The following is a 22,727-nucleotide window of genomic DNA, read 5'->3' as shown; positions in this document are numbered from 1 at the left end:
ACCCAACCCTGATTTAACCATATCCATGCAGTTTGACAGCAAGAACAAAATAACTGCATGAAGAAAAATGTGGTCCAAGGTCAATGCCTTATTAAACACACAGTATTAATGATACATTCATGATAATTATTGTATTGCAACAACATCACTTCAATTTCAAAATGAAGGTTGAACGCAACAAAGTAAATGGTTCCCCAGTAACACACTCTAAATTGAACATGTACACTAAATGGATAGTAAAATCATATCAGTATCAAGAATGAGACCAAGCTTGCTTGGAATGTCCCCATCCTTGTGTAATGACACAGTTCAGTTCCCCGAATTAGCTCCACCAATACACCACCAGAAAATACTGTCAATAAACCACTATCATTTTGAACAAAAATCTAAATGATGAATTGACATTCATGTGATAACAGGCAACAAAATAGCAAACAGGCCTTCAACTGCAGGTACTGAGGCATTGTGTTGATGAGCTCTCCTGTGCATAGTGACCATAGTATCATAGTGAGAGCCGCTCATGTGGGCATCATAGTGAGGGCCTCTCCTGTGAGCATCATAGTGAGGGCCTCTCCTGTGAGCATCATAGTGAGGGCCTCTCCTGTGGGGATCATAGTGAGGGCCTCTCCTGTGAGCATCATAGTGAGGGCCTCTCCTGTGAGCATCATAGTGAGGGCCTCTCCTGTGGGGATCATAGTGAGGGCCTCTCCTGTGAGCATCATAGTGAGGGCCTCTCCTGTGGGGATCATAGTGAGGGCCTCTCCTGTGGGGATCATAGTGAGGGCCTCTCCTGTGGGGATCATAGTGAGGGCCTCTCCTGTGGGGATCATAGTGAGGGCCTCTCCTGTGAGCATCATAGTGAGGGCCTCTCCTGTGGGGATCATAGTGAGGGCCTCTCCTGTGGGGATCATAGTGAGGGCCTCTCCTGTGGGGATCATAGTGAGGGCCTCTCCTGTGAGCATCATAGTGAGGGCCTCTCCTGTGAGCATCATAGTGAGGGCCCTAACACTAACTTGCCTGCTCAGGAAGTCATGCACACACACCATTGTGTACAGTTACAAACGCACACTCCCTGAGCCATAGAGACCAATGTGTGGGCCAGTCACCATCCCTGGAAGAATCCCCAATATGATTTCATGATCCAATCTGATCAGTCCACTGACCTAGATCTGAGATGAAGAGGAAAATCCATCCAATAGAGAACCACCTACTGCAGTATCGCTCAACACAACCCACTGCAAATAATAGCAATGATCCCCATACATCACAGACCCCCAGCAGGGATGTGTGTATCCACTCGGCTGACAGGTTCAGCACAGGTAAGCTAGAATTTTTACTGGGTCACAGGTGGGCCTTTTGCCAGCAGTCAGCACTGAAACAGCTGACTGCTACACCAGGCACCAGTCAAGCTGCAGCTGCACACACACACACATATACAAATACACACACACACACACACACACACAGGCAACCATCACATTAGCATGCGTGTTGCCGCAAACCATAACATTCGCCACATTATGACTGTGCATTATTCAGATGATGGCTTCACATCAGGACGCAGGGGTATACATATTTATGAGGTGGAAACTAGGCTAGAAGCACAGGAGCCTCACAGTGGATACGTGGTGCTGCTGGTAGAACTGGGCATCACTCTTTGTGAAAATTCAGCAGCCTGCTCAACATAAAACGCAAATGTCATGGGAGTCTGATTTTTAAAAAATGGTCATGGCTGTACACAATGTATTGGCACAGTGAGATGTCATTTCATGAATGTTTTCTACAGTGAGTGTATGTGTAACAAAGTGAATGAGTAACTGAGATATATAGAATAAAGGAGAGGGAGAGACCAGACTTTTAGATGTAAAGCATACTGTATGAATGTGTTCAGTTCTGTTGACACTGAGTGGAGAAACCGTAATTTACGACAGTGTGTGAAGAGACATAATTTTAGAGAATGGAAGATGTCTTACCTGTCAATGGTGTAGAGGCAGGTCCATGAGGAAGAGCAAAATGGGGACAAAGAAGACAGACAACACAAATTGTGTTAATTAGAAAATGTAACTATATCCTGCTTCCATCAAATCACATCAAAGCCACAAGTTTAAAGTAGAACACCCCTTGTTACGCTCAGTGACATCACAATAACTCTACAGTATAATGACATCAACCATGAGCCCCACCTCCCCCCCCTCTCTCTCTCTCTCTCTCTCTCTCTCTCTCTCTCTCTCTCACACACACACACACTCACACACACACTCAATATAGCCAAGGCAGTGAAATATTTAAGCTAAAAATTGAATGATACACACAATAAATACAGTAAATCGTTACACTCAACAGACAAGGCAATTGCATAGGAGCAGCAGACAACAAACACATCTCTACATCCTTTGTGCTTTCAGGTGCTTTAACCACAGTGTACCATCAACAGTGCAGTTTGTTATTATCTAGACTGAGACACAGTAAACATTGCTCAGCACATAAACTGAAGGTATTTTGAGATGTTGCCTTCCAACTCGTTTGCTCTCCTCCCTTCTTCATCATGGCTGGAATGTGGACCACTTGTGAGCCTGCAGCTATAACAGAAGCACACATGGGTTCATAAAGTAATCAGTCCGATCAGACAAGCTCACTACTCAAGCCCTGCACTGTCAACTTAGTGTGAGACTCTCACACACGTGCACTGGGTACACAAACAGGCACAGACACAGAGTCAGATACACACTCGGGCGTCTACTTGACTACAGACACACACACATACACCATTTTATAGGTGTGTTCCATTGCCTTGAACACAATTCATTGACACAATGTCAGACTTTGTGTGACCCTAATGTTGACCTACATTTTTTTTTAAACATACAGCTAACTATACCACTACTAATTTGACCATGAGATAAGCCACATATCACACAAAGGGGTGGGGCTTCACATAGTCATGGCAATGAGGGCCGATTTATAGATCTCAGAAACATAGAAAGTATGTCAGAAAAACTCAGATTAACTAACATAAACTGTATTTCACATCCTTGTAAACTCAACATCCGAGTGTGTCACATAAAACTGGCAACCTCATGCCTGATCTGTCATTTCTACTGGTAATCCATCACTTAGTCCTGCATTAACTGCACAGGATGAGAGGTGTTGACAGTCTCATGCACACATGTACACAGACACACAGCCTGGTTTGCATTCAAATCTGCTAAGGGTTACATATCACATAGATGTTGTGTGTGTGTGTCTGTGTGTGTTTGTGAGTGAGTGACAGAGTGAGAACGTGTTGGGATGCTCATGTAAGAGCCTTCAAAAAGTATTTCAACATGAGCCCCAGTAGGACTTGTCACTTGGCTCACCTTAAACCCAGCTGCCCTTTCGGCGGTCATGCGTCTAAGTGTGTTGTTTTTTTGATAGACCGCACTCCTCTTTTTTAAGGTATCAGTGTCCAAACTTGAGCCGAAACGGAAATCGCCCTTCCATGAGCCAGTAGTCAAAAATGAGTCGTATCTGTCATCTTTGAAAAGTGTTCCACTGCGGCTGACGTCAGTGTAGCTTGGGGGACAGTAGGCCGAGGGGAAAACGGGGAGGCTCGAGGTTGCCGCTCGGTACACGAAGCCTCGTCTACAGACCTTGTAATACGTGACCGTGCTGATTAAAATGAGAAGGAGAGATGAAACCGTCACTAGAGCAAGGATCAAGTACAGTGTGAAATTTTCGCTGACCTGCTGGTCCTCCCTAATCTCAAACAGTTCGGATAAAACAGGCAGACCGTCACCAATGAGCACATTCACTGTAGCCGTTGCAGAGAGGGATTCGGGCCCGTTATCCTTTACGAGGATCACAAGCATTTGCTTTTGTTCGTCCCCCTCTAAAAAAGGTCTGAGGGTTCTTATTTCTCCACAATGCAGCCCGATAGTGAAGAGATTAGGCTGTGTGGCTTTGATCACACGGTAGGATAGCCAGGCGTTATGTCCAGAGTCGGCGTCTAAAGCAACAACTTTAGTCACAAGGTAACCTTTTGGCGCCTCCAACGGAACCATATCATCCGCTATGTAGTTGGTGGATTGGACCGGATAAAGAACCACAGGTGCGTTATCGTTCTGATCCCCAATGAAAATCTTGACAATGCAAGTGCTTGAGAGAGGGGGATTGCCTCCGTCTCGCGCTGTCACGTGCACTTGGTAATAAACAGACAGTTCGTAATCAAATGGTCGAGAGGTGTAGAGGTCCCCGGTTTCTGAGTTAATGGAGAGGAAGGAGGACGTTCCCGGGGAAGTGTCCTCCGATAAAGTGTACAATAGTTTAGAGTTGTATCCGGCATCCAGATCTTCTGCTATCACCCTAGTCAAAAATGTCCCTCTAGGCTGGTTTTCCCAAACTTGAGCGCTATACTCTTTCTGCGTAAACATGGGGGGGTTGTCATTAATGTCACTTATTACAATATGGACCAGTTTCCTACTGGACAGTGAAGGAGAGCCAGCATCAATGGCAGTGACTGTTATATTATATCCAGGGTAAATCTCCCGATCTAATACCCCGTCAGTCACTAGCATGTAGTAACTTTTTACCTCCGATATCAACTTAAAGGGAAGACCGTCTGAGATTACACAATTGACCCGTCCGCTATGTCCAGTGTCCAAGTCATACACGTTGAGCAGAGCCACCATAGTTCCTGGTTTTGAGTCCTCGGCCACGGTGGCTGAGGCAGATTTCACAGTTATAACTGGCTCGTTATCGTTCACGTCAATCACCTCGATTATGAGTTTACAGTGAGAGGCCTGACCCCCGCCATCTTTGGCCTGGACGTCTAGTTCATGTGCACTCGCCTCTTCATAATCTATAGGCCCTGCCACCTTTACCTCACCGCTCACAGGATCAATTTTAAACACTCCTCTACTTTTATCTGACATGCGACTGAAAGAGTAAGTTACATCCCCGTATACACCGTCATCTAAATCCGTGGCATTGAGCGACGCCACTAAAACACCCGTGGCAGAGTTCTCGAGGACAGATGTTTTGTAAACCCTCCGGTTAAAAATGGGGACATTGTCGTTAGCGTCCAGAACACGAATGAGAATAGATGCGGTGCCGGTTCTAGCGGGGTTGCCACCATCAATACAGTTAATGGTGAGAGTGTATTCGACTTGAGTCTCCCGGTCTAATGTTTTTTTCAGAACCAGTTCGGGGTATGCGTTTGCATTCAACTGGGTATTTAATTCAAGAGCAAAATGTTCATTTGGACTCAGTTTATATACACGAACCGTGTTGGTCCCCAAATCAGGGTCGTGTGCGCTCTCCAGAGGGAAGCGTCTTCCTTGAACGGTAGACTCAACCAGCTCAAGCTCAGTTATTCCCGTAGCAAAGGCAGGGCTGTTGTCATTCACATCTTGAATATCCAAAACAAGACTGTACACTTTGAGCGGATCCTCCAAAAGAAGCTGATACTGCAGGACGCAGACCGCCGCCTGCGCGCACAGCTCCTCTCGGTCTATCCGCTCACTGACCAACAAAGAGCCCGACGCAGCGTCAAGCTCGCAGAGCTGACGAGTGCCCTCCGCCACGACGCGAACTCGACGAGCATTAAGCTCTTCCACATTTAAACCCAAATCTCGAGCGACATTCCCAATGACCGAGCCGCGTGCCATCTCTTCTGGTACAGAGTAGCGAACCTCTCCAAATGACACGCCAAACAAGACGAAGAACAAAATATGCAGCCATGTTAGTTTTACGCACAGCTTTCTGGTGGAGTATTTGTTCTTAAAACGGGTAATTGTCGCCATAATCATAATCCTTTAATTGTATTCGTCAAAGAGAAATTGAAAGAGTAAATATAAAAGAAAATAGAATATCAGAGCAAAACTCCACTCCCTATCTACTCTTGAGCTGAGTAGAGCAAGTCCAACAGTGGAGCCTACTCGTGTCAGGTTGGATTTCCCTCTCTCCGCTTCAGTCTCTCCCTCTATCTCTCTCCCGCCCCCCACACACATACAGGCACACTGCACTCTCTTCCGCCCCACATACACATGCACAATGAGCACAAGAGCGGCTGGTATTAACCCACCATTCCTGCGTCATTGACATAACGACTGTAACCAAGCACCAGCATCAGACTCAATATAAGAGCGTCACCCATAGACAACGTTGATTACAGCATGCCAGACCTCAAATAGCAAATCTAAAGAGCAAAAGCTGCCAGAGTGAAAATAAGAGAAAATAAGAAAAAATTCGGATAATGAGATCCGCATTTCAAACGGTGTAACCGTTTCGAAAACAATAGTGCTACAAACTTAACGGTTAGGGAGTCGGGCTGTTAGTCAGAAGGTTGCCGGTTCGATTCCCGGTCGTGAAAAATGACGTTGTGTCCTTGGGGAAGGCACTTCATCCTTCTTGCCACAGGGAGAATGTCCCTATACTTACCTTAAGTCGTTCTGGACAAGAGCGTCTGCTAAATAACTAAATGTAGCTTAATGTAACTGGTTGGTGGCTAGGCTACTAGCTGGTTACCACCAGCTGGAACATACGGTGCTTTGGAAAACTGGATATCAGCTACAAGCAGGCATAATGTTACATTTTGCTCACCTGTAGAAGCCGGCTTTTCTCCGCTTTGCTCTTAGCTTCAGACCTGATCGGCGGACCGGTAAGTAACTTGTACAGATGAGCTAACAACAGCAGTGTCGTGTGGGTTTGCAATGCTAACCAGTACAAAGGGTAATACTGGGTGTTGATATCACAGCCTGGAAACATAGCTAGCTACAAGATGGTATTACCATGGCCTGTGCCTGTGGCATTTCTGCAGCTGTCATAAGCAGTTTAGCTAGCTAGCTATCTCCCAGAAGAGAATGAGCTACTGAACTGATGTTCTACTGTACATAAACACAGGTTTGAGACTGTGGCTAGCTAGTTAGCTGGGGCCTGTTCCATAAAGTGAGTTTACAGAATAAGCCAGGTTTATGTCAGGGAAAGTAATTGAATATTATGTAAACTATAGCATTAGTTATGGAACAGGCCTCAGGGCACTAGTTAATAGGCGTTTCTATTTAGTACAATGTGTATCTAACTTTTTGGTTGCAGTGCTTTTGTATATTTTCTCCCTGTCGCAAATTGAATCTAAAATGACTTCCTTTCTACAAAATAAGTAGTTGTAGACGATGTGTATAAATCCCTGCATCTGGTGCCTGACCCACTCATTGTACCTCTTGAGCAAGGTTTCCACATCATCTTGAGCTTCCCCCTTCATTGGGGTGTGCTTGCCTTCGGCGAGCACAAACCATTGTTATCTCACATATATATTATTATTATTTATTTTTGCCCCCCTAAAACTTTGTCAATATTTGGACTACATACACAATGCCTGTGTCAAAATGTTTGTCTTTTGTCTCCATTGAGTTGCTTGTATTTGGATTTACGTTCCGTTGCACAGTTTAGGAGGTTACAACGTTTTTGTGGGGACAAAGTGCCTTTCGTCGACGAAGGGTAATCTGTGCTAGCTACGTCACCACGTCAACACACGTTAGCAACGACGCATGGATACAACGTGATAGAGACTTTCTAGCTCGCAAATTGGAGCTTGGATTACGAGTGAAAAATACCACCCCCAAAAAATCACAACCATGTGGCTTTGTAGAGAAAGTGATTTCGAGTGGAACTGCAATCTCGCATTTTTGATATAGGTCGTGACAGTCTTTGAAATTTGAGCAAGTGCAGGTCGCCTGTGAGACCGCCTCGTCTTTTAGGCGGCAGCCATGCTAGAAAGCGTCATAGTAGTATTTTTTTGTAGCTAGCTAATTTTATAGTTCAATTTTACACGAAAAAACTGAAAGAGGGAAATGTTATGACGATATGACAAATGTGAAAACAGCCAGGTGGTGAGATTTTAATATAGATTGCTGTAAAAACATTGATTTGTTTGCTACGTGAGAGCCTGTCAGTCTCCATTGACGATTGCGGCAGCAACAACAGTGTTGTCAACAGTGTTATCACTCAGTCAACTGTCGATCTGCGTCTGGTGAGTGTTTTCTTAATTTCGTACCAGGGTCAATTCTACATCTAAATGGACAGCAGTGTTTTAAAGATATGGCGATTGCTAAGACAGCCAGCGGGTCAGAATAGTTTGTTATTTGTGTAAAACTTGGAATTTGAGTGAGACTGCGTCTTGTTTTGACGTTAGCCACAAAGTCACAGACTCGGCTTGCCCACTGGCAGTGTTGTAGGCTACAGTACTGTCTTCAATGCCACAGCTATAGCTAAACTTTATTATGTCTTATTACATGGATGTCCTTAATATTGTTAATACTTAATACTTTCTCATATTTGACCGTTGCTGTGCATATTTGACCGCTGTCGAGGGAAGTGGCCTTTTTGCCTCGGATTCACGTCTTTCTTAGCACTCCGCAAGTAGTCCGGTAACTTTTCAACCCCAGCGTACTCTGTTGCTTAGCGACGTCAGCTGATTTGAAGCCTAAATAATGCTCAAAGTCTATGAAGAAGTTCATTGTCTTTGGCGAACTATTTCTCTGCTGATCAACAATACGAATGGTAACAAATACATTGTATAAAGTCACACTGTGTTAAGTTATTTTTGTTGGCAAGTAGCCGTGTAATAAGCGGGATAATGTATACAATGCCGGTCATTATTGGTGAAATAAGCCCCTTCAGCTTCGCGTCGCATTATCCCTTACAAAAGAAACGTTCTATTTTCCTGCGCTTTCAAACAATCAGTGGTGTGGATAGCAACGGCATCTAGCTTGCCTCTAGCAAACTGCTTTTGAATTAGCCATGTCCTCCTAAAATTAATAGACCAAATCAGAATGTTTGTAAACAAAGGTTGCCAAGACACTTCCGGGTGGATAACTGTCATCCTGTCAACAGCAGTTAGTATGGTAGCATAGCATAGTAGTTCATAGTAGTTCATTTAAAAGAGATCGAAAAGATTAACGTCATGCCGAAATCTTGTTGTGTTTGGGGTTGTAATGTCAAATGTACACAGGCATGTAAAGGATAAGGCTTTTTCCGTTTTGCCATGGTTAAATCGCAATCGACCCAACGGAACCTGTGGATAACGTTAGCACAGATTCAGCTATAATAGCCTAGTCTACGTTTACCGGGCGGTCTCGCTGCAACTAACGGTACCAATGGACAGGCTGGCAACCAACCACTCATGACCGGATTTAAGGAAGACATTTCCTCACAGATCATTTATAAAACGTTTTTGTTGGGTTGCTGTTGGGTAGCATAACGTTGGGTAGCATATCGTGCAAGCTTGTTAGCGTGAGAGTTACTAGTCCAGTTGATGTAAATAAACAAACCACACACAGTGGCGTGATCTGGCTGGAGTTTTTCATTTACAGGCCATTCAATTTCAGGCCTAGGGCCTAGACCTCAGGTCAAACTACAAACATCATAACACACTCAAGGCTCTAATAGGTATCAAGCCCTATGGCTCAATATCATTTGTTTCCATGATGTGGGGAGGAAGAATATCAGACAAGGAGATCAGTGCACAGTCTGACTTACATCAATTCAGGAGATCAGGTTATGGCAGACATGGTTTTTTTTTATTGTTGGACAACTGGCTAAATGTGGTGCCACACTGGTCATGCCTTCATTCCTCATGGGGAGAAAGCAGCTAAAATGTAGCTGGGCCAAACACTATTATAAAATGACCATGAAAGCAAAATACAAATATTTCATTATTTACAGTAATTTGTACAGTACACCCACACAGTAAACACAGTATTTACAGTAAGTACAGTACACACAGTATTTACAGTAATTTGTATTGTATTATTTATAGATATATGTATATTTAGGAGGTTTACTTATTTAAGCTTAGTATAGATGTAATTTATGTTCTGTGTACTTATGTTAGGCCTATGTAAATGCCAGGTGCTTGCGTTGTCTTAAGATTGTGCATCGGACAATAAAAGACTTGAACGTTAACTATATGAAAACAATATATATATGCTATATACAGACATATACCTACAATATGAAACACTCAGTATATAACTGATAAGAAATCTTCATGTTTGCTTTATCCAACATTTACCTTTCTGCTGTCAACTCTGCTTGCTCATCGATCCACAAATCCTCAAAACTGCTCATAATTACAATGATGCCGTTTCCATAGTCATTAAGATAGATAGGTACTTAATTAACCCCCGAAGGAAAATTATTGTGTCCAGACAGATAGCTAGAAAGCTCACGCAGTCCAGAAAATCTTTAATCGTTAAGTTGGATATGGTAGCTACAGCAGTAGCTAGCGATCTCAGTCACTGTATACAAATTTGATACACCGTTACAATATACCGTTATTCGCTAACAATATCAACGATAGCAACGATATCGGGAACGTCTCGTTCTTCAGTTCACAAGCATAATAATGAAACATGTTATAATCATAATAATCATAAAACGTGTTCGTGGTTAAATGACATGGAAAATCCTGTTGGCTTCAATGGCTTGTTAAGGTGAACTGTCGCTAGCCAAGATTGACGTTATCCACCCGGAAGTAAGATATTTGTTGTTGTGACGTCAGGCTAAAATGTCCTATATCAAACTTATTTATGTTTTGGGGGGCTTTTTTTCAGTTAGCAGACGGTACTATTTGAATCACAATTCCATCTGAAATACTGCCAGTGACAATGTTGTTACAGTAGCTTGTTTCAAAGGGGGTTTCTGTTTCAAAGGGTGTTCTTAATGAATTATGCAATATGAGTAGGCTAAATGCTTGAACATATCACTAGAAGGGAAAACGGACCCACCAGCAACTGAAGCAAGCAAGCACACCCTACAATTTCCCCAGAAATTGTGCCCTCTCTAGTTTATTTTGTGCTTCTCTCAAAATGTGCAATCTGTGTTTTCCCAGCAGAGGGCGCTCCGCGCTTATAGCATTGATGTACAAAAGAGGAGAGTTTAGCTTGTCTTTCCATTTCAGCAGAACCAGCGGCTTTCCTACTTTATATGCCAACCCTTATACAAAGCACACGTAAAGCTGTCATGTGTGCCATAGACTACTAGCCCAAACGTTTTTACATTGAAAATAATGAAGGTAACACAACAGGTCATTGGATAATAGGTGCATTTCGCCTGGCCCAATCTGGATATTTTATCAAGTGGACCTGTACTCAGTTTGCATTAGTGTTAGTTGTATCTATATCTATAAATGACATAATCTTGTACCTTTTAGCTGAAGCTATTATATTGTCAATAGGCCTATATTTATAATGTGAAGGGTAATGGTTGGGCTAGTTCCTCTGAATGGTTTGTCAGCACTGATTTGTATATAAGACTTGCATTAAAATGGCTATGTGTAGGATTTGTTTGTGAAAGAAAAAGGAAAAGCGATGAACAGAGAGAGAAATGATTGGTAGTTAGGTGGTTTTCCTGTTGTCTATGGGCACCTCATTAGATCTCTGTTCCCCTGACCACTGCAGACAGTCACGCATCAATAGCCATTTTGTTTGGTCCAGTCAGCTGTTTGAAGACCTCCCCTGTGCCCAGCCTTTTATGCCCTTCGCTCTCATCACTGTCCAATTCCAAACATGCACGGCCCCCTGGCACCCAACCTGGAGAGGACCCAGGACACACACACACAGAAACACACACACACAGACACACACACACACACAGACAGAAACAAACACACACACACACAGAAACACACACACACACGTAAACTACAGGGGCAGGGTGTGAGTCTAGCCAGCCCACTAACACAGGTATGTTTACCAGATTAAACTACCTGACCCGCTACTGAAGCTGGAATGGGCAAGTATTCCTACAGTACAAAGTAAGACAGAAACTAAGTCTGCCAACCAACCCTACCCTGGAGGGTGACAAACATTCTAATTGGGAATTACTTTAAATTCCATAGCTAAACTGACCTGGCATTGTGTAACCAATAAGGTGTTTTGGTGATAGTTTGTTATTTACCAATTATTTATAATCACAGCATGTCATACTGAATGTTTTGTATTTATTTATGTTCCCCAAGGGGGCCCTGAACACATTAGTTTCAGTGGTGTCGAAGAAACAACCCCCAGAGTGATTTGATTCATAAGTGGAATTTTAGGCAACATTTGATCTTCCATTCACTGTTAAAGGCTCTAAAGTCACACTCCTCTGTCCTTGTCTCCTCCTTCTCTAGAGATCCGACGGGGGTTTACCCCTCTCTTTCTCTCTCTCTCTCTCTCTCTCTCTCTCTCTCTCTCTCTCTCTCTCTCTCTCTCTCTCTCTCTCTCTCACTCTCTCACGCTCTCTCTCTCTCTCTCTCTCTCTCTCTCTCTCTCTGTCTCTCTCTCTCTCTCTCACTCACTCACTCACTCACTCACACTTTTGCTCTGATTCACACACTTTGGCTTGGATACATACACTTTGTCACGCACACACAGTTTCTGACATCTGTTTTCTCTTCCCGACACAGTTTGCCTCTCACACACACACATTCTTTCTGATAAACATTTCCCTAGGCACTCTCTCTCTCTCTCTCTCTCTCTCTCTCTCTCTCTCTCTCTCACACACACGCACATTTATTACAGACATTAATCTCAGCATCGTCACTATGTCCCAGACACGCCCTGTTTGCTACTCTCAGAAGGAAGTTGGTTATGCTGAGTCACTGCGGCTGGTAAGGGAGCTGACTTTATTTGATAACACACAAAAATGCACAGACTAAAACACACATGCATATATACCGACAGACAGACAGACATACATACACACACAACATACTCAAACATTTATTACCAAAATCACAGTTAACTCATGACTGTCATTTCCACCACCAGGCACCTCTGGTATTATGTCATACCTGAGAAATACCTCTGCTGTGCACATGACTGATTTGTTACTGATTGTTTAAGCTATGAAAAGCTGCACGTCATAACTACCCCTATCCACCTTCCTGCAGTCCTTCTCCATCTGGTTATATGCTCTCTTTCAGTAAGCTGGAAAGGTGGGCTTCGCCATTGCTTCATCACCAGCCTCACCATTAACTGTTCATGTCATACAGGTTATACAGGTAGGCTTCTATTTTCAAATTGGAACTGCTGGGATTGTGTTGGCAGGCAAGACAGACAGACAGACAGACAGACAGACACTCAGGACGAGCCCGGGACAAACAGGGCTAGAAGTGCTTTGGGTCTGTTAGCTCTGCCACAATACATATCCATATTCATTAGCCAGAGTGACTCATTACTTTTAAAACCAAGAGCCGAGGGCCATGCTGTACTTTATTTTTTTTACTGGCGTCTTCATGTGTTTGTTTATTTGTTTTGTCTTTTGTTTGCATTACTGAGGGCATTAAAATGCGACAAAATAGAACATTTACTAAGGCCAAGAGTGCTTATTCTCTGGGGAAGGATAAACTGTCCCAGAGAAAATCAGGATGTGTTTGTGTGTCTGTGTGTGTGTGTGTGTCTGAGTGCCTGCTGGTGTATCTGGAACACAGGTTTAGATAATAATCAAGAAAAGCCAGTTTGAGAAGATATCTTGTTGTGTTTAAGAGAGGTGTGCGTGTGTTTATGTGTGTGTGTGTGTGTGTGCATGTGTCATTGAATTAGTGGACCTGAACACCCTTTGAAGTGTTCTGTCAGATAATCCACCCCCCTCTGCACCATCAACCCCCCACTGTTTTCCCAACAGTACCTCTGCCCACTGTCTATCAGGAGGCTGTTGCTATGGAGACCTGTCCCCCTACTGATGGTAACCATAGAAACCTATCTCTGGGGAGGGAGAGAGAAATAGAGAGAGAGAAGTAAAATGTATCATGAACCCTTGAACTTTCTTCACCGCTGGCTACCCTCTGCAAATCTCAGATGAAAGAAGGAGAGACATATAGGCCCAAAGGCAGACAGACAAAGACAGTGACAGGAAGACAGGCGAAGACATAGCGACAGGCAGGGAGGTAGACAAGCAGACAGGCAGGTAGAGAGACAAAGACAGGCAGAGACAAATGGACATGCAGACAGACAGAGACAGACTGTAACACAGCTGAAAAGGATGGAGAAGAGAGCTGAGAAAGAGACTTGAGAGCTGTCTGATCATTCCAGCTCAATAAACATCCATTAGACACCCCAGCTATGAATAACCCTGTAAGGGCTGCTGACACCAAACCCTGTAATTAGCACACAGGCAGTCTGGCTTCAGTGTCTGGAGGAAATACTTAGAAATGACTCTTAAGGATGCCAGTGGGAGCATCAACTGTATGTTTTATAGGAGAATCATTGTTTTAATTTAATTGACACTTTTTACGTTGAAAGCACTGTTTGCTGATCTGACGATGGACACCAGTTTCTGTCTGTCATTAAAACATGTTGTGAGCTTCCTGTTATTTAATTGTATGTTTGTGTCACGTATACTTTGTTGTCAAAGTATGTTTGTGTATATTGCATCACGCTCCTCCTTCTAAATTATAAAAATATTTGACCTAGAAATTATTGAACACCATTTGTTAGACAAAACCTCTCCTGCATTCATGAAACAATCTCATGATATGGCTTTGGCGAGGTCTGCATTGACACTGCATTAACATTTAAGCATTTGTGTGAATTAAAAAGACAAAATGTCGCTCTACAGCATGAGGACATGCTGTGGAACCACTTGCCCACTGGGGCCCAAACCAATCCTCTCTAGTACTCTGTTAGATTAGATGGTGTCTGGATCTGGACCCAAACATCACAGGGGACCTATGGACCATCTGGAGGCTTTTGAAGAGAGCAGGGATCAATCCCAGCCAGGCCACTCACCCAGTCTCTCTCATCTCCACTGGGACTGAGTGGGTGGGTGTGATGTTAGTGTGTGAAGACTAGCCTTTCTGACCGGCTTACACAACACCTAGTTGAATCAATGTGTTTGTGTTATAAGGCTGAGGGCCAAAAGAACCCACAATAAAAAGTCTGTCTTTACACATCTGATGTACAGATGCATGTTCTCCCTCTCTTTCTCGCATCTTAGAAGTAGAACTCCATAGTTCTACCTCTCCCTCTTGTTTCGCTCTCTGTCATCCCCCTCTTTCAACCAGTACACTTTCCCAAGCAACAAGCCCCTACTGTAAGGTGCGGAACCTGATTGTAAATATTCTGTTCAAATATTCTCTCACAAAGAGAGGTGTGGAGGGTGAGAGAGTGAGAATGTTCTGAATCTGCTTGCAAATTTCCCCCCAGACCACATTTTACCATATTCTTTTTTCATTTTTATGAAAGAAAACTTTATTTAGTGATTTATAAACAAAACACATTACCACTTTATCCATTTAGGGAAAATTAAAAAAGCAAAAAAAGAAATGAAATTCACTACTTCACCATCACAGTTGATGAGCAGGTGTACAAAAAAGGTTTTACAACAGATCTGTGCCAACCCTCAGGATATTGGATTGGCACAGCGCCACCATAGGTCACCACCATACACTGAGAAAGAATGACGGCATGAACGCTTACTAAACACAAGCATACACTACATATACCATTAGTTTTTACATTAGATTTTTTTTTTTACTCTTTTTTTTTTTTCTGTTGAAAGGTTGGGGGAAGGGAAGAGAAAGCTCATCATAGGATCATACATATTTAAGTAACAATATTACAGTGTTAGCTAGATCGTCAGTCAAAGCCGGACACAAAAAGTGTTGTTTTTTTGCTCTTTTTTTGTTCTTTTTTTCATTGCTTGTTCTCAAAAACAAAATAACAAGTCAGAAAAAAAGAAATGAATGAACAGAGTTGCGTTCAAAGGGCATCACACTATAGCATTTACAAATATCTAAGAGGTTTAGTTTACGTCATACGACACCATTGTTGGTGGAGTGCGAAGGGTGTAATATGTAGAAGATGCTTGGCAGAGACAGTAGTACATACAAATATCTCCTGTGCGAGTCATGTAGTAAGATGAGAATACAAAATAATAAAATCATAGCCATCTATCTATTTATATATATATTTCTCTATATAGTTTGTGTTTCCTTTGAGCAGTACATGCAGCAGCCACTTAGTGGAGTGACTTCATACTGAGCCGCAAAAAAAACTTTTGGGAACGTGGCAACAAGTTACAGGCAGGGGAGGGAAACCGATAGAAGCAGGGCTGAGGGATGTCTCCGCCACTTTACAAAACCTCCTGAGAAGAGGATTGGTGGGAGAGAGCTGTGGGGTGGGAGTCCCTGGATGCCTAATGGTTTTTTTCTCTAGTCATTTGATATAACAATACTGCAAGATAAATTGACTAATGCAGAGGTCATATATGAAAAGCACGTATACCTACCTAACTACAATTTTTGCGTACATAAAAGCCAAATCATGTGACTTCCTCTTTTGATTCTCAAATCACAGTCAATATTTAACAATTTATACTAATCTGCAGACCCTGGTGTGTGATTAGGAGGACCAGCCCACGCCGTCTCGTGTCATAGCCCAGCCCCAGACCTCGCCAACCCTCTCCCAGTCTCCATCCCACCTTGTCCCCTCTCATCAGTGACCACAAACAGGAAATGAACAAACAGTGTACTGTAATATTCACAAGTTAAAAGCACTGAACCGTTTTGCACTTAAAGAGACAATCTGACACATTTCACAGAATAGACACATCCTGCTCCTCCCCAGGTCCAAGTGTTTGGGTTTCATCAGCCGGCCTTAGTCCACATTACTCCATGCTGTTGCCAGCACACCACAATGTTCAGAGAGGGCTGAACCTGGCAGAGCAGGGAGAGGTCAGGTACGGGGAGGGAGTGAGAGAGTGGGGGGGATTCCACAGTCAAAAAAAGAGAGCGACTGCAGCTGGGAAGAGGGGGGGAAGGGGGATTGACGAGCAGAAACCCGGCACATCAGTTAAAGCTGGAAAAAGGGAAGCAACAGAAACGGGAGAGAAAGAGAGTAGGAAATAGTGACTCTTCTCCCGAGAACATAATAAAAAGAGAAAGTTTCACAAAAATGTCACCTTTGTCATCATGTGAAGAAGCAGTCAGTGGTTTGAAGAAGGGGGAGGAGGGGTGAGGTTAACTGGGAAGGGGTCAGCTTTTAGCGGAGTGGAGACGGGGGATGGGAAGGAGGGGGGTCAAGAACAGAATCTTCAGGTAAGGAGTGGTTGCTACCAAACATTCAGAGCAAATAGTATCAGGGCTTTTGCTGAGTGGTGCGAGGGATGGGAAGTTTAGGAGCAGAGATCCAACTGCTGGAGATGTTCCTGGTTATCTACAGGGTTCCCTCTGTGTCACCTGCTGACCCGACTGGGCTCGTCCTTCTCACTCCAAGAGAATCTGAGGTTGTCCTCTTTCCTTTCCCTTCTTCGTTCTTTTCCTCCTTGTCCTATACAAGTGTACCACCTGTGTCTCTACGTGTTCGACAGAGGTGGTACGTCTAGTTCCTATGCAGATTGGTGAGCAGAGCAGGCGCTACCCAGTGATGATATTTCCATCCTGAGAGAGAGAGCAGGTGTGTGTACGCTAAGATTGATACGGTGTACAACCTGGGAGACTGCGCCAGGGAAAGCAAGCTTGCTTTCTCTATATCAGCAACAGTTTTATTTTCCGTCTCCGTTTCTTGTAATGTCTTGCCTTTTAGGTCGCAGGTGGTCTCATTGTCTGGGTGGCTGTGTGTGTGTGTGTGTGTTTGCGTGGGTGTCGGTGTGTGTTGGTGTCTTAGACCGCCACGTCTTAGGGAACACTAAGACAGAAACCACTTCCGCAGGCTGCAGCAGTGTGTTGTTAGCCTTGAGCTTTTAGCGACTCCCATGCTATTTACAGGTATGTAAGTGTCCAGCTCTTCCCTCCTGTGTCTTATAGTAGAGGACACTTTCTTTTCTTCGTCAGCATTTTTTTTCCCCCGTAACATTTTCCTTTTTTCTCGTCTTGTTTTCCAAGGCTGGCACAGAAGCTGTTCATTTGTTCTTGTTTTCAGGTTTTCTTTTCCTCTCAGAGAGAATAAGGTTACACAGCAAGGTGGGTTAGCTTAAGACAGAGGTGCCAACGTTCCCCATTTGGGTTTTAGATCAATCAGTTTATTCTCAACAAGGCAAGATTAATCAATTCCCTCAGTAAGGGACTGGAGAATGTGTTAACACTAAAATAATATCGGTAAGGCCAGATTCATTCATAAAGTCAGAGATTAGGCCAACAGAATCTATGTTAAATGGACGGGTAGCTGTGGCTGTCATCATAACTTTGCTTGTCTGTGAGTAAGGGGAGGATGACACTGAATATGTTGTGAATCACATTACGTTTATTTTGTTTCTGTGTGGGTCTAGGTTGGTACCTCTGTTTTAACAATGCTATTGCCACCTCTACCTCATCTTCTTCCTCTCTCTCTCTAATCATCGCCGTCATCCTTCCCCTTATCCTTCTTCTCCTTCTTCTCCTTCTTCTTCTTCTTCTTCTTCTTGGCCTCCTCCTTCTTGCCGAATGTGATGAAGTCGCTCTTGTCGTCCTCGCCGCCCTGGTTCTGTCGAATGGAAATGATGGCGGGTGAACCAGGGATGATGAAGGCTTCTGGGGGCACCTCGCCAGGCTTCAGGTGCTGGGGGGGTCCGCCCGGGCCCCCGGGGCCATAGCGGTAGTGCCAGCTGTTGCTGTCCACACCGGCTCCCATAGGGGTAGACAGCTCCCCACCCTCACCATCTAGGGAGAGAGAGAAAGAGAAAGCAGGGGGGTTATTAATAGAATCATTTATCTACAACATCCTTATCATCCTCATTAGCATCCTTATCATCCTCATTATCATCCTTATCATCATGACCAGCAGCATCATTTTTGTTGTCAAAGTCAAAGGGTCAACAGTGTCATCTTTCATGAGAATGGAAGCAATCTTGACTTCAAAACCCCTATAGTGTCAGGCTCGGGCTGTGTGCTTTTCATTGCTTATGCGTTTCCTGACTGCTGTCAGCCTGACTAATACGACATCCACAGGAGCTCTCTGATCACCATGACTCCCATTGTGATGTCACAATGTCAGTCACTAATCGTGGACGTCCCGTTGAACAACCGTCCGACTAAAAAGGAAGGGGGCGGCAACTCAAAATGGGAGCTTGCTAACACCTCTCTCTTCCTGATAAGCGCCAGCGAATCAAAGGGTTCCCCATCTTGCAGCGGCCGAGGCGCTTTGCTGTCGGATCAGACATCAAACGCTCCAAGGCGGCGAGAGTGGCAGGGAAATGTCGTGGCATTTTTACGGAAAGTAAACAGGACCGTTTACACGCTGAGCGGTCGTTTGGGAAGGTGACTGCTGTTAAACTTCCATTATGGCTCAGCACTCATTCGATAAACTGGAAAAGGGAGCTGTGGATTGTGCCGGTGTAACTTCACAGCTGTGTGTCTGGTTCCTCCGCCTGTGTCTGTGTGTGGTTGTTGGCATGAGTATGCATGTGTGTGTGTGTGTGTGCGCGTGAATTCTTCACATTGCCGCCCCTGAAAAGAGCCCCTACTAGAGTGGGCCTGTCCCTGTCAACCTGAGCAACCCAGTAGTTTGTTACAAGGCTGAGCTATTTACTCCTCTTGGGCTGGCAGGTGTGAAACTGTCTCTCTACCACCTCCATCTCACTGCGTCTCTACAGGGTCAGAGTCTTAGTCATTGCTGCAGAGCCCAGCAGAGCGACACTTGGCACAGCTCTCCTACATAACCCATCAATCCATCCCTGTAGAGAGAGAGGGCGTCTGAGAACCCTTCTCCGCACACATAAATAACACCATTAAAAGGGTGTGAGCCGGCTCACACATAAATAACAGTTCATTAAAGGGGCGGCTCGTCAGAAGGCTGGCTCTTTGTGACTCTGCAGCATTCTATTACATTTGGACTATACAACTAACATCCACTGACTTTCTTGAAGACCCAAACATTAACACTGACCAATGCACCCTGTATTTTATAAACATTCAAATTCACATATGTGTTAAGCTGACACTAAATGGACACAAGCCGTCCAATCCAAGCACACACACACACACTCACAAACATGCCCACACCAACCCCATCACTTCCCTTTGCCTCCTTCCTCAAAGCTATGACCTACTTGCTGCACTTTCTCCCTTTCCCTTTTCTCCCTCTCCTCCTTTCAAAGTTCCTTCTAAAGGGGTGTTGAGCAAGGCAGTGCTCACCCAGGCAGAAGGAACCATGTCTGGAAGAGAGGGAGCTGTCCTCATGTGATACCCAGGGCAGAAAGGCATGCCTCCCCATGCCCTGCCCGTGCTCTCCCCTTTGCAAACAGAGACAAACCTCCCTCTGAGGGTCTGCTAGTCAGGTCAACCACATATCTAAATCACCATCAGACCATCTACAACCTTCATATTAGATTTTCTTCATACAGATAAAGTCATATTTATCCAAATGTCTTCTTTGGCTGTTCATTGTGTGTAATGTAGGACCTGGTCTTCCAAGTGCAAAGGTAATAGCATAGTTCAGTGACTTGTCACTAAGCAGTCTGAGCCTATTACCAGTAGTGATAGGAGTGGCCAGAAGGAGGCATTGTTACACAGAATCTTTGAGTCCAAGAACATAATGGTGCTGATCCATCACAGAGCAGAAAACACTAGAACAAGAATGCAGCACTCCTTCCTTGATTATTCTCAGATTTCAAAGGGAACTGTCACAGAAGCACCCAATACATATTTAGGAGTGCTGTGGAACAGCAGCAAAAAAAGAAAAACAAAATTTGCAACAATAAAGACCATTTTAAACTGTTCTGCCTTTATTGCCTACAGTATACCCAAGCTTCCATCTCACCAGGTTGTGTCCTTTTCTTAGCTCAGCTCACATTTACCTCAACTCCTGTTCTGCCTCAACTGTTGAAAGCCTAATATTACTGGAATGAGTTGTGTGGGATCTTGAGTCAGTCGGACACATGCACGGAGGATGAAAATCTCAGGAGGGGAGCTGAGGAGAGAAAAAAAGTGACCTTTCTTTCCCTCTCGTCATCCTTATTTTGCCTCAATCCCTCCCCATCTGACATGTATGGTGAGAAAGAGTCAAACTAAACTGCCCAGAGAGATGCTCCCATCCTCTGCTCTGCCCTGGTGGTAACACACAGCTTAAGTCCTTATCTGACTCCCCAACGACAGTGTGGTCCTCACTCCTGTTTCTTAAATGTGAAACATGACAGGAAGAGAGGAGCAACTCCAGACAGAACAGGAGAGAGAGAGAGAGATCCTAGAAAGTGGGAAAGTATACTTTACTCTCTCCATGCCCTTAGGGCTAACTTTTTCTCTGTCTAAAAAAGCACAGGCGGATGATGAGACACCCGTAGCCCCCATGCAAACACAGAGTCATAAACAAACAGGACCCCAGAGAGAGTGATGAGTCATGTTGAAAGAGCAGACAGATGGAGCAAGACAGGACAGTAGCCTGACACAGGGTCAGACACTGAACAGCTGGCTAAAAAAAACAATTACACCCATCTTTGGGATTGCATGACCTATTCCAAAGGTTAATCACTGGGTAAAAAAATGTAAAGAGTGAATTTTATTTATAAATACTGTACATCTCCTCTATTCTGTGCCTTCTTCGTTCTTCTCACATCTCTTTCTTTGTATTATCATCCCTCACTCAATGCTAAGACAGTGAATTCAAGAGTGACACTCACCATCACTGTAGTCACACCTATGGAGCAGATATTGATAACCACTGTCCTTCATTCCTTAAACCCCCTCGCCTCCCCCTCCGCCCTTCGCCCCCCCACCACACACACTCTTTTTTCTACACCCTGAGCTCTCTACCCCTCCTCTTTCCCAATCTTTCTGAGAATAGCAACAGAGGAACATGCCTCGCCCAGCTTGGATACACCCAGCCACTGCTCCTATCTGATTTGTCGATGGCTGTTGCAGAGCAAAACTCTCTCTTCCATCTCTTCCTCCCTCCCTCTCTCCCCTTTTATCTCTTTCTGCCTGACCTTTCATCTAATCAAGCATGAAAGCTCAGCCAGCCAACACCCGTCCCTTCTTCCAGTTATCGATCCCAGCGTTAATTATGCCTATCAGTGTTATGGCAACGTCATTGTGATGGGTGAGTTACAGTGCTTGTCTGTCAACATTCGCTAGGATGCACAGAAGGTAGGAGAACGATTAGTTTACACATCAACATTACACAGATCACCACCGGCTGGCTAACATCTCTCTCTCCTCTCTCTTCTTCCTTGTGTATCTCACCCTCCCTCCCTCGCTTTCACTGAACTTTCTCCAACTTTTTTTGATCCAAATCCGGACACTCACTGTGCATACCGTTACTTGCACACAAACAAAACTTTCTACATCTAGTTTTGTTGTTTTTTTCTCTCATCCCTGGGACAGCTAGACAGGGCACAACGAACAATCTTATCAGTGTGTGTCTCCCCCCCCCACCCCCCCCCCCCCCCCCCAACTCTCCTCGACCCAAGGTTTTCACAGCCTCTTAAATCATCCAGGAAGCTCCATTTTGCCACGTCGACTTTACTCATCCCCTTCGTCTCAAGCCCGCCATGGGCCGGCTGGAGCAGAAGCGCAGTGGAGCGCAGTGCAGTATTACATAACAAGCAGGAGGGGGGCAGGAAAGAAGGAGGGAGGAGGAGAAGAGTAGGGAGGTGGGAGATGGAACCAGAGGGGTGGGGGGAAGAGAGAGAGAGAGAGAGAGAGAGAGAGAGAGAGAGAGAGAGAGAGAGAGAGAGAGAGAGAGAGAGAGAGAGAGAGAGAGAGAGAGAGAGAGACAGAGAGAGAGAGAGAGAGAGAGAGCGTGAGAGAGTGAGAGAGTGAGAGAGTGAGAGAGAGAGAGAGAGAGAGAGAGAGAGAG

At 44.4% G+C, this 22,727-nt stretch overlaps 2 protein-coding genes and 1 long non-coding RNA gene across 4 annotated transcripts in view; 1 reads left to right on the top strand and 2 right to left on the bottom strand.

Annotated features, from left to right (window-relative positions):
- Nucleotides 1-3,113: 3,113 nt before the first annotated feature.
- Nucleotides 3,114-5,780, bottom strand: LOC146302352 (protocadherin gamma-A2-like). Its single transcript, XM_084698121.1, has 2 exons — nt 3,357-5,780; nt 3,114-3,128 (listed from the first exon to the last, which is right to left on the bottom strand). The coding sequence occupies exons 1-2, from the start codon at nt 5,778-5,780 to the stop codon at nt 3,114-3,116; spliced, it is 2,439 nt and encodes an 812-aa protein (XP_084554247.1).
- Nucleotides 5,781-6,160: 380 nt separating this feature from the next.
- Nucleotides 6,161-22,727, top strand: part of LOC146302342 (uncharacterized) — a 74,468-nt gene continuing 57,901 nt past the window's right edge. The window contains exon 1 of the long non-coding RNA XR_014732036.1: nt 6,161-6,637. This is a non-coding gene — a long non-coding RNA (uncharacterized LOC146302342). The remainder of the gene's footprint in view (nt 6,638-22,727) is intronic.
- Nucleotides 15,163-22,727, bottom strand: part of LOC146302349 (protocadherin alpha-C2-like) — a 41,166-nt gene continuing 33,601 nt past the window's right edge. For both annotated transcript variants that reach the window (XM_084679419.1, XM_084679333.1), the window contains exon 4: nt 15,163-18,595. In XM_084679419.1, the coding sequence (XP_084535545.1) occupies nt 18,288-18,595 (308 nt within the window). In that variant the 3' untranslated portion in view covers nt 15,163-18,287. The remainder of the gene's footprint in view (nt 18,596-22,727) is intronic.

Source organism: Hypomesus nipponensis, chromosome 1 (genome assembly GCF_054491055.1).
Source record: "Hypomesus nipponensis isolate SF chromosome 1, ASM5449105v1, whole genome shotgun sequence".
Taxonomy (NCBI): domain Eukaryota; kingdom Metazoa; phylum Chordata; class Actinopteri; order Osmeriformes; family Osmeridae; genus Hypomesus; species Hypomesus nipponensis.
The sequence above is the reverse complement of the archived record's forward strand: the minus strand, read 5'-3'. Positions and strand labels throughout refer to the sequence as shown.

What these genes read in the sequence shown, in the direction of transcription:
- LOC146302352 (XM_084698121.1), bottom strand. Translation starts at nt 5,780, where the DNA reads ATGGCGACAATTACCCGTTTTAAGAACAAATACTCCACCAGAAAGCTG.